This window comes from Podarcis pityusensis (assembly GCF_964106645.2).
Source record: "Podarcis pityusensis genome assembly, chromosome: 1".
In the NCBI taxonomy this organism is placed as follows: Eukaryota; Metazoa; Chordata; class Lepidosauria; order Squamata; family Lacertidae; genus Podarcis; species Podarcis pityusensis.
Window position 1 is genome coordinate 28383540 of NC_138028.1, and position 18082 is coordinate 28401621.

Consider the following 18082-nt stretch of genomic DNA (forward strand, 5'->3'; position numbering starts at 1 on the left):
GACAGAAATCAACAGGTATGGTTTTTCCTAGGACAGAGATGCATTGATAAATCACACACACACACACACACACAGAGAGAGAGAGAGAGAGAGAGAGAGAGAGAGAGAGAGAGAGGTTCCCAGAGACATAAATGCAGCTAACCAGCAGGCCAGTAAAAGATCCTTGTTGAATTGCCAGTGCTATTCAATACCATTACACAGAATTACACAGAATTATTAGCCACCCATTCCTCCCCCACCCATTAGTAACCGATCACATTTGCCCAAGGGAGGAGAAATTCCAGCATTGCTCCCAGACCTGAACCCTCTGCCTCACAAGCTACTAGCCCAACAGACCAGTTTTTCCCTTGGTGGCAATTCAGCCCAGTGGCGTAGCGTGGGTTGTCAGCACCCGGGGCAAGGCAAGTAATTTGCGCCCCCTAACCCGTGGATTTGCGCCCCCTAACCCTAACCCCCAGAAGTTGCGCCCGGTGCGGCCGGCCCCCCCTGCACCCCCCATGCTACGCCACTGATTCAGCCTTAGAGTTTCTTTTGCTATATATCCATCAAAGTAGCATTAAGAAGTTTTCAGCATTCAGCAGTTGGAAGCACAAGGATTTAAGCATATGATGTCTGTTGAGTGGGTGGTTAATGAATCCCCATATCAGTGCACTGAGCCTCCATGCTGGTTGAATGCAGCTGGGGATCAGAAATCCATCATCTTTAGCTACAGGGCGTCACAGAGTTATTTCTTGCACTGCTGCACTGAGCTATACACCTGGTGTACTAACGGCAACAAAGATGGGATTCAGGCTTGTTTGGAGGGTCAGCAAGACAATTTGAAGTGGCATAATGGCAAACAGCCTTAGCTACAAAGAATAACATCGGGGGCTGTGTGCACCCAGCTCCCAGCCTGATCTTCATGCCAGGAGAGATATAACCTGCCAAATTTCTGGGTTGCTCCTAAGGGTGAATGGGCAGGGTCAGAAAAAATAGGTAGCATAGGTAGCAACCCTAATGCAGGTTCAAGTATCCTCAGTAGGCCAACTCTATTCACACAGCTGACTAACAAAATCAAAAAGCTCTTAAACTCATGGAAGCAAACAACCATAAACATCAACATACTATTTTCCTGAATGTCACATTATTAAAATTAGAATATTAACATAGGCACTTCCATGCTGTTCTTATATAGCCCATTACCACTCAAGCAGAATATATTGATAATTTCTCTTGAATGTTTCTTTTATTCCACTGGCTGACTCTAAAAACTATCACCGTGTCTCAACACTCAGTCACAGTTTGGGTTAGTTTCAGACATGTAAACTGTTCAAGGTCAAATCAGAGGCGGTTTGGGGGCAGTGCAACCGGTTCTGCTGCACTGGGTGCCAACACTAGAGCGCCCTGCAGGTTTTCACAACTTTAACAGAGTGAATTGTGCAGAAGGGAAGGTGAGAGGTGGCAGGGGGCACCAAATTTTGGCCTTGCACGGGGCACCACTGAAATTTTAAAGCCAAAGGTCTGCCACTGGTCAAATCCTTAAAGCTCAATGCTGATGCTCTCTCCTCACTTTCTCAAATATACAAGATTCCAGAGGCAACATGAACCAAGTTTGGTTTAAATTGGAGGAGAGACTATTAGAGGCTTATGCCATTTTTGTAATTGCTTTATTTACAACAGAGTGTTACAGGGGCAAGTGCTCTTACCAGGCAGCAAACTGTCTGAACCCCAGAAACAGGCCCCACTTCCTGCCTTCAGCTAATTCCCAGGTCTCTCTGTCTCTCGCACCACATACTTCTCCCCCAAGAATCCTGGGAACTGTATGGTTAAGGATAATTGGAATTGTAGCTCCGTGAGGGGTAAACTACCTTTCCCATTATTCTTTGGGGGGAAGCTGTGTGCTTTAAATGTATGGTGACACACTTCCCCTGCTAAAATTCCATCTTATAGGCATATCTTTGCCACCTACGATTCCAGTTCTCCTTTCCATCTAGTCCCACAGAAGACCAAGGGAATTTTCTTGCGTCAGCTGCATTACAGGAGCTAAAAGTGGCTACTCCCACCCTCAAGCTTCACCTGCCCTCCCAAGCCATCTGTGGAATTGGAGCCAATCGACTTCTTTTATAACTCTACTGGGGATAAGATAGGGCTGCACTGATAGTTTGCAATAAATACCCAAATGAAAGACAGCAAAATAAAGCTTCACTGCACAGGCAGGTGATTTATTTCTCCCTGTAGACATCAGCAGCACAATATCCATCATAAGCCACAGCTGTCCCGCTCACTCTCTGTTTACTCTCGATGAGCATTTTTACATGCTGTAAATCACAAGGTGGCAGCTGTGGTGAGGTAAGGTGAGGGCATGTGCAGATGCCCTGGTCCCCAGTTGAAACCTTGCAGTCTACCCATGTTGCGGGTATTGCCCCTATTCTTTACTATCCCAAAAGGCTGTGCCACCCAAATGCACCAGAAGCCTTCTCCGTGGCACCAAGCAGTTGACTCTCTCCCCACCCCCATCTCTCCTTCTCTCCTTTCTCTCTCTTCTAGATTCAGCCCTGCACAACATAAATGCCTAGAAATTCATGAGCCGCGTGATTCTGGAGGGTGCGCCATTCATTTTCCCTGGGCTGCCAGCTCACTCACATCTGCACTGTAAATCAGCAGGGAAAAGGTTTCAGAGGTTATAGATTCTTGTCATACAAAACAGATGCCTGAGCACATAAATCTCCAGAGTGTCTAAAGGGCTCATAATTAAAAAATGAGTCCAAATGGATTTTCCATAAATTACATCTACAAAAGAAATTAATAAGATACCTTTTTGTATTCCCCTCAACCAGTATGCAAATAAGGAAATTATGTGGTAATAAACGTCCGGCGATTCCCCGGAGCTGTCTGCAAGATGTCAAGAGGGAGGTTATCGAGGAGGGATGTCCAACGTGAGTTGGAAAGCCAGCATCATATTTAGTTGATATCTATCCGGATCTCATCACTTTATACCTGTGAACAATGGGAACATGGTGGCTGCCACATGCAGGGATGGCAAGGAGGGAGAAGAGTTCTGCACACTTGCTCCCCACTCTGCACATTGGATGATGTGGCTCTCCCAGACCTGACCCAAACTGGTCCCATAGGTTAGGCAGAGTCAGAGGTGCTCCTGCGGAGGGATCACAAAAATTCTGAGACAACAGTCCCTGCTCAACCTGCCCATTTTCAGGTTTATTATTTTTACAGCAGAAACCTATCCTTCATTGTTGTGATTCGCCTGGAAGGCTCTGCCCTCCTTTTTAGCCTCTTTGATATTTCTTGTGTTCCATCCACGTTCTTCTCTAAATTCTTTCTACAGCACTGTAATCTAAGCCTAGGGAAAATCTATTTTTAGGCAAAGAACTGGAAGAGAGGCGGCTAGAGAACTGTTTCTTAATTGATTTTTTATTGTCTTTAAATTGTGCTCGTACAAGCTTAGCTATATTGTAAGCTGCTTTGTGAAGGCCTTTTGCCTTGAAAAGCAGAGTATACACCTAGAATAAATTAATAAGCACTATTGGTATAATAGCATGAAACATATGGGATGATACCCAACTGGCAGAGATGTGGGATGAACTCTTTATGCTGGGTTGGGGAGGGTGTTTGATTGGAGATATCCTTCTGCTCAGTTATGCTGGCTGAGTCAGCCTGTCACTACCCACCAAACATGCCGGCAGGACACATGTGGGGAGGAAGGAGGGCTGAACCAGTCCAGGATCTGCTGGGCCTGATTTGGGGCCCCACTTTCTGCTGCAGCTGCTGTGAGCAACTAGGCTCTGCAAAACCTCACTGGTGGGATCCTCAGAACAAACCCATCAAAATTAATGGGCTTAGGTTATTTGGTTGCCTTCTGCCTCAAAATAAACCATGTCCTTCCAACTGTACAGTTCTATGATTCTATAAGCATAATAGGTGCATTATGCACATACAGTAGCACAACATCATGATAAAGGGATACACTGATAACATGTTTATCTACATGAGGTTACATGAATTAGGGTTGCAATCCTGTGCACACTTACCTGGTAGGAAGGGCCAATTGACTGAGTGCATTTTACTTATGAGTTAAAACATGTATAGTACTGCTAACAAATCAACCTTAAATTTGTACAACTAAGATGGCATACTGAACCCTCACTGCTCAGAAATGCAGCTCATTGGGAATCCACAATCAAGCCATGATTTATCACCCAACCAAGCTGCCACTATAGGATTCCGTTGCACATAAAACCAGATTTGTTGCAACTGCTCTCATCTGATAGATTAGGACAAAGAAGAAATCGATCTCATTGGATAAACAATAAACAGTATATATTGCCGCTGTGCCGCTAGGTCCAACACACTGTACACACGTTACCAAATCAGGATTTTGTATCAAAACCATTTTAGGCCACTTGCTGATTTCAAAGAAATATCACTGAAGGCTTAATCTAAATAACAGACCATGTAGGTTGTTTTTGCCTATCTTGTCATTCCAACTCAATATATGGGCAGCAGCCATTGCAAACACAGCCACCAACGCTATAGGCACCAGCTGCCAAGGCTCTAAAACATGCAGAGCATTTCCATGGAGTGAGCACCGAACTGTGGAAAGGTGGTGTATACCTTTAAAAAGAAAAAAGAATAACAAAAAAAAAACAAGTAAACCAAATCAAACCCCCAACTAGTACAGCAACTTTAGGCTGATGTGCACAGTTATAACACTTTATAAAGAATTACGATAACTGTGGGGAAATTGCAGTATTCAATTCAATCCAATCACAAATTCTCTGCATGTCTCGGATATTGTGTATTTATTCCTATGTGCTGTACTTTAGGCCAATTAGATTAAAGCGTGTACGTGTCGAGGGGTTGTTTTTTTGTCTTTTGCTAAGATTCCTGGTTTGTAGAAAATGGAGCAAAGCCAGCAGAGGAAGTGAGGCGTACAGGAAGGATGAGAGTCTTGTACTCACTATGTGAAGCTGCAGGAAGTCAGTAAGGCCAGGCGCACTGTCGATCCGAACCAAGATGCCATCTTTCACTGTTGTGCTGAACCCGACAGCAAGGCGGTCCGTCCTCGTGCTGGGCCTGTCATTTGCTGGCCAGGTGTAAAGGATGAGGCCTCCACTTTTCCCAAATATATATGTGGCACCAGCTTCAAAACAGAAGAAGAGAAATCTATGAGTTAGCTTACCCAGTTGCAGTAGCATTGCAATTGTAGCAGATAACACTGTGTCTAACTACGATATTCCATTTGTGAGAGTGATGAAGTCCAAGGCCTAGGGGGTGGGGGTGGGGGCTGTGTCACCCTGAATTAAAGTTGTGAACAAAATGAATTAATAACAAAGCAAACGCTAAAGAGATATGCATGAACATTTTCAGACTCTACTGCATAATAGCACAAGGCAGATAATGCATCGTCTCTAAAAGCCTTTTATATATTGTGATGAACAACCCAGTTAGGCTTCTTTTGCATTGAAATTCATTCCACATCTCTAAAATGTACATTAAAATCTTCCCACAGAGCCTGGCATATTATAGTTTGCAGCTCCTGACTGGTGAATCTGCCATATAGCTTCCCTTACCTGGAGGGAAGGAAGACCAAAAGGCTTTAATTGGGGAGGAGGATATACATTTGCCAAGTCCATCAAATCTCTGACCAGCAGCCAATCCCATCACTGAATGTAGACTTTTCTGCCTTTGCCTTAAAGAGCATTTGCTATGCAGATTATTATGGCCTTTTAGAATAGAATAAACGCCTTCCAAGCACTGTTGAAATGAATATTCATGCTATTTCTGGTTATCCTAAGTGAATGTACATGGGATTAACAAGGGAACCACAAACAGACAAGTGGTACTTCCTTTTAGGGAAAGATAAATCACAGGTGATAGGCTTTGCTGTACCCATTTAGTTAAGCTGTGCTTCAGGTGCCCATCTCCCACTAAAGACAAGAAGCATTTGCAATAAAGACAGCTAGTAGGTTTTATCATGCACCCATGATTCCATTATCACTAACACAAGTCAGAGCAATATCAGAAGCTGTGTTGCTTCTAAAGAAAAACAAAAAACCCAATTCAGTTAACAATACATCCATGGGAATCAACCAGCTAGCTGCACATGGAGATAAGGTGTGGTTGTTCAGTGCATGATCTGGAAAAATAATTTCCTTCCAATGACTGATATAGAAAGGTGGGGGATGACTTCCTTTTCTCAAAGCTTTGCAAGAGGCCAGAATATTCGGCCAAGAAAATAAGACTCAAGAACAGCTCAATATTTTGAATGTTTAACTGGAAATAAGTCCCAATTCATTTCAGGGCATTTCCCAAACTGTTAATTTCCACATTATATTTCAGTTTTCACATGATGTGAAAGCCACTTCCGGAAGTATTGTGGAATATAGTGCATATTTGGTGCTTGTTTCCATGTTATTTGTTTTTTTTCTGGAATCAAATAACACAGAAATGAGAAGTGGCTTTTATGCTGTGTGAAAGCTCAAATATAATTCAGAACTTAACTGTTAGAGAAACGTCATGAAAATGGAACAAACTGCCATTTGAATGCAGCCTGTGTCACTGAATAGCAATTGCTGAGGAGGATAATAACAACAACACAGCAGGATTTGTTCCCTTCATGACCTGCTTTGGGGCATCCCAGAAGAGGAAATCACATCCTGAACTAGGTCAACTTTTGGTCTGATCCAGCATAGTTCTTCTCACATTCTTACCTAGCCTTCCCCCCTCCCAAAACAGCATATTTCGTTTACATAATTGTCATTGCCAGTTTGTACTCCAATTTCCTTCAGCTGCTTTGCCTTTTTTGTGTCCCTAATCCATTTCCTATGATTAGCACCTTTATGCCTTCTTAAACACTTCCCATTGCTCTTTGTAACTGTTGCTATACAGGCTCCATCATTTTGCAATGTCTTCCTTTGCCTAGTCTCAAGATTGTTCCTGGATTCTACTGCGGGTGGGCATAAGACTTCTGCAATGTTTACACCATGTCTGCTTGCCACAATAACACAAACCATCTCTTTGTATTAATTAGCGCTGTCTCTAATAATGAATTAACAGGGCTTCTCTCGATGGGCAGGTAATTCAAACAGTCCTCTTTGAATGAGGGAGCCCTCAACGATCTTCCGTCCTCAATTATTAGTAAACTACTACATTTCACATTATGCCAGCTCACAACATTGCACGGTGTAAATCAGTGCATGAAACAGATGGCTGGCAGTATGACTCTAAAGCATCGGATGAGCTGTTCCCACTTGCAATACCTTGCATGTGCCCTTTGCCCCAGGACATTTTTCACTAGTAACATTCGTGGTAGAAGTAGACTGTGATGCTTGACCTGCAACTGCTGCCTAAAACAGTAGACAGTGCCAAGTTCTCCCATCTCTTCCCAGAGCATTTAGGCAAATTGCTCATGGCATGGCATTGTCACATCATGCATTTCCCTTTGTGCACATCACTGGCAGGGCAGAGAAATGCGGAGAAATGAAATTCTGTCTGTTTAAGCATTGTAAGGAGAGGGAGACATGAGGCTGCCATTTTCAGCCCTGTGTTGAGCAGCATGTCTAGCTCTTCCCTAAGTGTGCTTGTTAGGTGGACTGAGTCACTTAGGAATGTGGTTAATGCTATATGCAAACTGGAAGAAAGCCACTTTAAAATGAAAAATAGAATCTAGCCAACAAAGGCTTTTGTTCAACTCACAAATGGAAGAATTTAAGGATCGCTTTTAAAAATTGCATTCCTTCTACTCACTGCAGGTTCTGAGAAGACAAACTATGGAAAATGCTCACACATCTTCCCAAGAGCCACTTGGCTGCACACGGTGCATATCAGAGTCCCCATGAGTGCTAATTACACCCAATCGTAATGATTGGTCTGTCACGGCACTTAAGTGCCCAGCAAGATGGAATTTGACATGAAGACATGCACTGTTTTGTGTATCTGTGAAAGGATATTGTAGGGTGGGGCACCTAATGGATTTTCCCTGTAGGGGCATTTCACAAATCAGAATCCTTGTAAACAATATATATCCACCCTACATTGTAACTCATAAGCCCTATAAATTTGACTACACCTTGACAAAGTACAGGAAACTTTTTGAATTATGAGTTGAGGAAAGAATAAAACTACCAGCAGCTCCACAATACACAAAGAGTTTATCCCTATAATACCTTGGAACAATATTGCTTACTTTAATCCCTGCATTTAATAAGCTTCTCCTCCTTTTATATATGTGAAATTAAGAGTGAGTTATAGGCACAGGCCAGTTGCTTGTTCATGATGGGGAAGATCAGATTTTTGATCCTGATGTGGAGCAAGCAGTCTCCAAGGTCCAAGTCCAGTTATCAGCAGCAGAGCCACCGAGCCAACTTTCCCCTCAAGACACAAACAGGCTTCGACTCAATGGTCCTATATAACCTTTAAGCTGTACGTCTCAAAACTTAAAAGGATGCTTGGCTCCTAAAGGTTTTCATAGCAGTGCAGACTGATGCTATAAGCATGTGCTGTATAGTACACATACTTTCGGACAGACCTACATTAGAATGTATCAGAAAGGGAATCACAATGTGATTCTTATGTGCAGAGAATAAGACGCAAAACGTACTCATTTCCCGTGTTTTCAATTTGTGGCCTATTCTATAGCTTATTCACAGTGCAGTTCATGCATGTTTGCTTGGATGTAAGTACCACTGTGTTTAACTTGCTTTAATCCCTAGTAATGCATTCAGAACTGTACCCTTAGTCTTCAATCCTGTCCTTAGTTGCATGGGGGTAGTTACCAGGAGTGCCCTTGACCCTGCGACCATGGGTGCCCGGAGCTGTGGGTGCAATGCAGCGTGCATGGTCCTGGCGCCGAAATTTGTGGGTGCCCAGCCCAGGGAGTGGGCACCTATGGTAGTTATCATTGAAAATGGTGGGATTTCTTTTTAAATAAGCATGCATATGATTGCATCTTTAGAATTCAGTTAATCCAGACTGAGTTGCAGGAAACTGCCGCTAGTCATTTTTGCTAGCACCAGAACAATTGCTTATACCAGTCATGTGTCATAATGGACAGAGTTTGCATTTGAGTGTCTGGTGTATGAGGAGCAGACTGTAATGGCAGAAGAAAGCACAAACCACCAACTTCTAAGAGACTCCAATTAAATATATTCAGAGACAAAATATATAAGGAACCCAGTCCATAAACTCTGACAATGAAAACATCTAATACTTCTGCCATTTAAATTAACACCAATGAATCTCTGAGTGCGGTCATGAACTCCTTTGTGACAAGCAAACCTCCTATTTGTTCTGTTAATCCAGCAGTCTGAGAATATGAATCAAATGATAAAACAATTTCCACCTGAAATAACACACAGGACACACACAGTTTGCTACCTTCCCCCCAATTCATCACCATCCCTTTGTTCTCTTGCATGTAATCTCCAGTAAATATAGATGATAGCCTTTTATTTATTTATAGTCCTGTTCTGTACAAAGACTGGGAACTTATTAAGCAATTGCTTAATAAAGGGAGAAATTGACCTCCACAAAAGCCTGTTCTTTTGGAAAGTAAAGAGACCCAGAAATGCCCAAACAGCATTACTATCTGCTAGCCTATTCTTCCCGAGAATTTTAATTTTCCTATTTCATGGATACCCGCCGTTCCATTACAGGCCTTCTGCTGAGTACAGTAGTTCTGACGGGGCGCTTTTCGGGATGCTCAGAATTCTACTGCTCAGATCCTATTATGTTTATTAATCATCGTAACCATGTAAATTTTTTCCCCATGCTAGCAGGAACCTATCAGTTCAACTGAAGGCAAATTTGCTAGCAGGGCATATTTTGGACTTCTTACTCGGCAGGATTTGCAAGTTACCAAGCCACTGAAATTGTCTAGCATATTCTTAGTAACCAGCACGGCAGTCAGGTTGGAATCCGTAATACATCACAAACAATTAAAGTGCATTTAGCTTGCTACAGCAGGACCCAGTTCAACACGCCAAGAAGACCTTGGCAAGAACTGCACTGAAGTGCCAATTAAACAAGGGAGACTTGAGCACTTTCACCTGGGTGTTTAATGCTTTTGCAAAATTGCATTGAAATAAGACGAAAGGTCTGACAGACGCACAAAGGCGAGGAAATGCAAAATAAAAGCCAGGCACTTATCTCACTATACCCAGGCTCTCTGGTTCAAGCAATCTTGTATCAGTAGGAAGGTGTTAACAAGGGAAAACTGAGAAAGTATAACCTGAATATCAGGAAAGATAAGTACCCAAGGACAAGCTCTCCTAGGTACGAGTATCTCAACACTTATTTGAGTTGTATATAATGAATTACTTGGGGGCGGGGGCAAATAGAAAATGTGCAGCATACAAATAATGGTATATCATATCATTGGGATGAAATGGATATGGGTTCAGACGTGTGAGTCTGGAATGATTTAGCAAGCTTAAAGAGCTTGGTTGATGTATTCATTTCAGAATATATAGGTATGCTTGCACTGGTTTATCTCTGAAGCTCTCATGTGTCCACTTAGTGATGCAGAAGCTCTGAATCAAAGCCATCTAGAGACTGTGTCCCATATTAGCTGTCATGAATCTTGTAGCTAGCAAAATGAGGCAAAGGGTGCTCTTCTTGTTGTCTCGCTACTGGGATCGGCTTGTTGGGTGGTGGCATAGGCTTCTCTATTGTGGCACCCCAATGTGCAGATTCCCCTTTCCCTGGAACAAGGTTTGTTCTTGGTGGACTGCTTGTGGTTTGTTTAGGGTGGAAAAACCATGAGCTCAGGTTCACAAGTAATGCTAAGTCAAATCATGGTCTGGGTCTAGGTAGCACAGCATCAGGGCTGGGAGAGAACTGAAGCAGTTGCAATTTTCTCTGCAGGCACCAGCCCCCTTACTCATTCATGACCAGCCATAGTTTGGCCCAACATTATGTGCAAACGAGGCCACTGCGTTCCTTCTCCCTCCCACTTCTCTAGAGCCATTTAATTCTCCTACATGGCATGATCCCAACCAATCAGGGGCCACTTAGCAGCGAGCACAACTGTGCCTGGGCTTCCCAGGGCAAGCCCTTTAGTTTTTCTGTCATTTACTCTTCTTATATGTGCATAATATATTGGGCAAGAGATACTTGTAGGAGCTGGGGAGAGACATCAAAAGGGCTGCAGGAGTATGTGGTGTTGCCATCAAATGTGCTGGTTCATTTGATCTCTATTCTAATGGGGGACCCTTTCAAGGAGGAAACAAGGAAGTGTCTTGTTCCATCCATCATAAAGGAATAGTCTCTTTATATCCTTTTTTTTCTTAGAAGGAGCTTTACCTTGCCTCAGAACAAATCAAAACGGAATGGAGAGCCCTGTGAAAATGCAAAGCTTTCAGGGCAAAAGTATAATCCTTGGAAAGCAGTGCTTCCCCACTTAAAAGAGTTCTCATGAACCAGCTGCTTTTCTCGTCAAGATTCTGCTCTTGGACGGACAAACCCTCAGAGACCCAATATGAGCACAGCAATCTCATCATCTCTTCCTTAAAAGACATACATTGTTTGACATTAATTAAACAGATTTCTCTTCGACATTCACAGGAGCTTGGGCTTCCTCTTCGCTAAAAGAATGAAGAGGAAGGAGAAAAAGAGACAGACGAAACGCAAAACAGAAGCAGCAACTCAGGGCATGGCTGCTTGCTTTGTTTGTCTTTAAAAAAAATGACAGCAAATTAATACACTTTCCTCCCAGGATGTAGGCTCTCACCTTTCCTAATGAGAAGCCTGCACCCTGTCCCCCACTGCCAACCCAAAGACACATAAAAGCATAGCAATAATCAACAGCTATTCCAGATCTTAAGCAAAGATGACCACACTTGCTGGTCTCCCAGGATTGTTGGATTTCTGTATTTCAATGACGTTGGGTGGCCCTCAGGGTCCCTTCCAACTCTAGGATTCTATGACTCTATTATGACAGCCCCCATCATCCCTGACCTTTGGCCATGCTGGCTGGGGATAATAGGAATAATTGTATAGCAACACTCTTGGTAGGCACATTGGTCCCATAGTACAAGACGCACAGAGAAAATTGAGGTAATACAAAGTATAGGTTGTGAGCTTTTGTGTTACACTGAACTCAGTCTGGATGCTCAATACTCTCTTGTCTGTTTGGCCTGAGGAACATTTTGTGTATTCTGAACTCTAACACCCTGCATTTCTAACTATAGTTTATACAAATAACACTGGCTTGTGTTTCATTAATCTTGCTTCGTGGTGTGACTTCATACCTTCTTCCCCATCTGCTTCTCCCACTAATCAATGTGGCAGGATGAGAGAGCTTTAATTATTCCAGGTTAAATTATACAGCGGTTTCAGTTATATTAAACAAAAATGAGTGAAAATGTGCAAAAAGTTGCCTCTGTTGCCTCTTTGTCAATGCTAGACGAGTTGATCCTCAAATCCCCTCCTGCTTCTGCCATTCTGCAAGTTCACTGAAGGAATGGGTGTGAAGGGACTTCGCCTGGCTTATGACTTTGTTTTCCATTATAAACTTATTCTTTAACTTAAAGGGGAGTTGAGTTTTGCATTCACTTTGCATCCAGGAAAGGAGATAGAAAAAACTACTGTAACAAATTGGCTTGATTTCCCACCTGGATAGGGCAGTCTGGGCAATGGGGGGGGGGGGGAGTGTCATTCATGATTAATAAATTATTGAACTACTCTGAATTGAAATATGGAGGTGTACTTTTCACTGAGCTTCACATCTATTCCTGCAGTGTGCAAAGTTCACATTACAACTGAAGATAAAAGAGCACAGATTTTATATTCCCTAGAGATCCCATCTGCGTATTAAAAAGAAGGGTAAATGAAGCAAAAAGCATACCTTTTATGTGAATGAGATGCATATCCATACACTTCATTCCTTAGGTGCAACTAACATTAAATACCTTTTTTACAATTAATACCAGGAAGTGTTGCTAGGGTTAAACCATCTGAATCCCCAAAGGAAAAGCCAGATGGGTGAAAATTATCCACACAAATTTGATCTGTATCTGATGCAAGTGAAAACACTGCTAAAAACTGTGTCCTGCTGCCAACTGCAAACATGATTTCATTTTTCTTGGCAATGGCTTGATAAGGAGGCCCATGGAGAGAATGTCCTTGGAGAAGGCCAGGTGGCAGAATGCCAAAGGAGAAAAACTGGCATTACCTATCAGTAGCATAATTGCATTCTCAGTCCTCTTGGGGGGGGGATGATTAGGAGGTACCTAGTGAACTGGCTAACCAGTTAGTAAGTCCATTTTAGGTATCTAAAATAAAACCTGGCAATCAAGAACTTCCCTTTGTATAGGCTTAATGATCATGTCTTCATTCCACCCACTTAACACGGATGTTCCTGCTGTGCACCACTGACATCCATCATATTCATTATGAAGAATCTTAAGCTCCTTGACCCTGGGTCCCTTCATGAACATCTCTGTGTTGAAATGTAGCCCCCTGGCCAGTTCCATTCTATATTTCCTGAGTTAGGGTATCATTTTGTGGCTCTCCAATTCATTGCACCTGATGGAATATGGAATATTTTCTGCTGCACAGCCATACTCTACATCCTGCTTGTTTCTGAGCTCTGAGTAATTTTTGAATCCTTGGTTTTCATAATATGAGACCAACTTGCTCCCTGCACAAAGATAACCCTAAGAGAAGGCACTTGTACAGAAAGTGTTAAACACTCTGATTGCCCTTCCACAAAAGAATCTGTACAGTGGTACCTCGGGTTACATACGCTTCAGGTTACATACGCTTCAGGTTACAGACTCCGCTAACCCAGAAATAGTGCTTCAGGTTAAGAACTTTGCTTCAGGGTGAGAACAGAAATCGTGCTCTGGTGGCGCGGTGGTAGCAGAAGGCCCTATTAGCTAAAGTGGTGTTTCAGGTTAAGAACAGTTTCAGGTTAAGAACGGACCTCCAGAATGAATTAAGTACTTAACCTGAGGTACCACTATATATGTATGCTGACTGGGCCATACACCAGCAAAACAGTGTTGATAAATGCCACAGGGAGCCAATAGATATTGCTTTATTTTATAGGCTTCTCCTTTTTGTTCTAATCTTACTGGGAACTGAAATACAAAAAGGGATGAACACAATTCTTGGGTTCAACAGCATCCCTTCTGCTATTGGACGTTGACAAAAGGCTGAAGGGTCTGGGAGAATCAGCAAAAATCACCTCCCTCCCCATTCTGTTGACAGAAGCCTCCATTGTATTAAAGAGCCTTCTACCAGCACACCACTAGATAGATAACCCCCCTTCATTCTTCTTATAATCTGCTTGTTTCCATTCTGGGATGAAAATGAACCTCTGCAAACTCAACACACACACACACACACACGCACACGCACTAGTTGGAAGGTTCATTTTAGGGAAGCTTTTAAGGTTTAATAGGTTATTGTATTTTAGTGTTTTGTTGGAAGCCACCCAGAGTGGCTGGGGAAACCCAGCCAGATGGGTGGAGTATAAATAATAAATTATTATTATTATTATTATTATTATTAAACGGGGTAGCAAATAAGTGGCATTTGGAGACCAAGTCATAAATCCTGGGCATTAAATGCAATGGCTCTGTCTACAGTACGCAAACAGTATGATTCTAAGGTGAATTTCATAGACTGGGATTTTTAAATTTTTGCTTTCTTGAGCTAATCCAACTGTCCTGCGCTCCTTTGGAAGGAAGGGTGGGATATAAATTAACAAAATGATAATTAATAATACTTACAACATTTCTTAGATAAAGTGGTACCTCTGGTTACGAACTTAATTCATTTCGGAGGTCCGTTCTTAAGCTGAAACCGTTCTTAACCTGAGGTACCACTTTGGCTAATGGGGCCTCCCACTGCCGCCACACTGCTGGCAAGCAATTTCTGTTCTCATCCTGAGGTAAAGTTCTTAACCCGATGTACTACTTCTGGGTTAGCGGAGTCTGTAACCTGAAGTGTTTGTAACCCAAGGTGTTTGTAAGCCAAGGTACCACTGTAAAGACATGATAAAATGGTAAATTTGACTACCTGCTCTCAGGAAACCCAAAGGTGACCTTCACATTGCCCTGCTTTGTTTCCAAGAGAATGACTTGGGTTGTGGGTGTTAATGACACAAGGAAGACATTCAGCCAAGCACCTAAGGCATGATTTGGGTTAAAGCTTCCTGGTTCAACCTTACTAGTTTCACTCCTTTTTTGAAACACTTTTGGACACATGCAATTTAATCCAAAAACGATAACCTTGCTCCTTGGTTTTAAACTCTCTCAATAAACTCAAAACAGCGGGTTGTTGAATTAACCCTGCACCTTGAAATAACTCCTGAATGCACTCAAACATTGGAACAGACTACAGACAATGCCATTGTTTCTGCTTGTTTAATGATGTGATACTTGTCAATCTGCTAAGAAAAGAAACCAGAATGTACTTGGCTTTATCCAGCCATTTAGTCCATCTTTCCTTATCTCTGTGCCTCAGCTGTCCTCTCTTAATGTGTCACATAGGTAGCAGACTATATTGACAGCTGCTGAGATCCTCAGCAGCACTGACCTGTTATGCGAAGGCCTGGCAGGGGTGTTTGGAGCTATAGCTGTGGGGTCAGTAATTCACTAGGATTCTCTTCTCCCATGCTTCTGTCGTTCCAGGATGCTGTGACTTTGTCTGGCATTGAACAGATAGAGAAAGCAAGAATGGAGCTTTGTTCTCTCCTTTCTTGAACTCTCCCCATCTCTCTCCACACACAAACGAACACACACACACTTTCTTAGGGCATGCTGAAAACAGGATCACAACTCACCAAACGGAAGTGCCAAGGCAAGCGTTTCAATCAGAAACCTGCACTTAAGAGACCGAAGCCCGCTACCTAACAATCAGGAAGAATCACAGGAAGTAACAAATTGAACGGAAGTGACAGACAAATGCCAACAAAAAGAGGACATAAGTCAGCTTCAATGTGACCTCTTCAGCAAGGTGAAATAAAGAGGGGATAGCCACCTTAAACATCTTCCGAGTGCCGCCTTTTGTCAACTCCCCAATCTGCACAGGGATCAGTGAATGTGTTAAGAGTAAAGGTAACAGCCCAGAAAGGCAAAATAAAACTCCAAGCTACAAATAATTAAATCACATAACAAAACACTTTCTGGAGCTGAACCTGAATTCTACAAATTTCAAAAGTAACAAGGACTGAAGAGGAGTGACTGAATCTGTGCCTCTAGCATATCATAGAATTCACTTTATTTGATATGCAAAAAATCACTAAAAATATTATTTTAGTATCCATATAGGTTGATGCTACGGATGTGTACAACCAGTGGTGCTTGGTTGGGACTAATAGGGCGAAAGGCAGGAAGGCCACCCATAGGCAGGTCTGAGCCAATGACAGGCAGAGACAACTAATTCTAGTCAATGCTTTCCTTTGTAGAAGTGGAAAGGTGACATGCAGGAAAAATTCTTGTGGAGAATTCTTTGGCCCAGTCAGCAGATGAAAAGTGATCTCTTGATATTTTTCCATGATATTGTAATCTTAACACCCTTCTTTCATTCCTGACGGAGGGAGGGGCAACTCATCCACAAGAGGCAGCTCTGAGGGAGTGGCTTACGTGCAATTTGCTCAAAGGCTGAAGGAAGAGACAAGTGTAATGGCTGTTTAATCATCCTCACTATGAAGTGCCAATTCTTTAGTCTCTTATGACATTCATGAATGATGCAGAAGGCTGGCATGATGAATGCAAAGCAATTCCAAGCGGGAGATACTTTCGGAAAATTTATATCCCCCTCCCCGCAGGACAAAAGGGCTCCTGAGCTGAATTATCATTCGTTCCACAGAAGAATTTACAGTCTTGCCAGCTACTCCTTTTACCCTACTCAATAAAGCGCTTATTTTGATATACTGACTGTGGTTGCTCGAGAACAACCATGTCCCAGGAAAGTCAGCAACCGAAAGAAAGTGCCGAGCACTTAAGTTTGACTACACAGCCTAAAGACTTTATTCACTTCAGTCAGTTTCTTCTATGCACTAGTGGAAAATATACTTTGTTTGCAAAAGGTCCCAGGTTCAGTCCTCAGCATCTGTAGATAGGACTTAGAAAAGGTCTGGCCTGAAACCCTGGAGCCCCACTTCCAGTCATTGTAGGGAATGCTGATTTAGAATGACATTTAAACTTGGCAACAATCCTAGCTCTATTCAGGCATTTACCTGTATGAATGTGGGCTAAAATTAAGGCAGGGGAACACGCACAAGCCATGCTCCCATCATTCCTGCATGGCCCATGATCTGGAATCATGTGTTATCTGGGTTCGCAATTACACTGAGGATTCTCAGTGCATTCACCTGAACGTGCTTCGAATCCCTCTTCCACCCTCCTGTCTCAGTGCATGAAGCGAGGGATGAGGGAGGAAATGAAGTATGTAATAAAAGAAATGGTTATGGATTTTTAAAATAAAAATAAATAAACTATTAAATTAAAAAACTTGATAAGTGATCAAAATATAAATAATCTAGATAATAATGTCACACTTTGCTAATTCATAGAAATAATATATTACATGGATATTAATATGACATGCCAGTAAACTAATGCATTGAAATTATTGTTGGTTGTGCACCTGCTCCCACACATCAATAATCTTGATATCCTGAGGCTGGTTCCACCCAGTGCTATTTTTCTAGATAAAGAGGTGCTAGAACTCACCATGAACACCTCCCTTGTTCTCTTATAATGGCAATGGCACCCACCTGAGAGGTGCCGGAACTGAGTTCCAGCTGAAAAAATCCCTAATTCCACCCATTCACTCCACCCACCCATTATCCATCCTTTTTCAGCCTGTAGCATGTGTTCAATATTATGCAATAATTCACAAGATAATTCAACCTAGTGACAGGGTAACATAAAAATATGATAGGTGCTTTCACTGCCACTAAAATTAAGCTTGTCGTTTTATTCTCTGACATGACTATAGTCGTATGAAGAGTTTCTGAAATGAGTCCACCACTGAGTTAAAATATAACTGCATTTTAACAGTGTGCAGAAACAATGGACTACCCTCTGGTACAATAAGTCCAATCAAGTTCCTTAAGGTGAGATGAAATAAA

The 18082-nt window shown here is 42.4% G+C and overlaps 1 protein-coding gene across 26 annotated transcripts in view; it reads right to left on the bottom strand.

Annotated features, from left to right (window-relative positions):
• NRXN3 (neurexin 3) overlaps positions 1 to 18082 on the bottom strand; it is a 1227884-nt gene that overhangs the window by 310741 nt on the left and 899061 nt on the right. For all 26 annotated transcript variants that reach the window (XM_080973879.1, XM_080973871.1, XM_080973878.1 and 23 more), the window contains one exon: positions 4956 to 5137. In XM_080973879.1, the coding sequence (XP_080830005.1) occupies positions 4956 to 5137 (182 nt within the window). The remainder of the gene's footprint in view (positions 1 to 4955; positions 5138 to 18082) is intronic.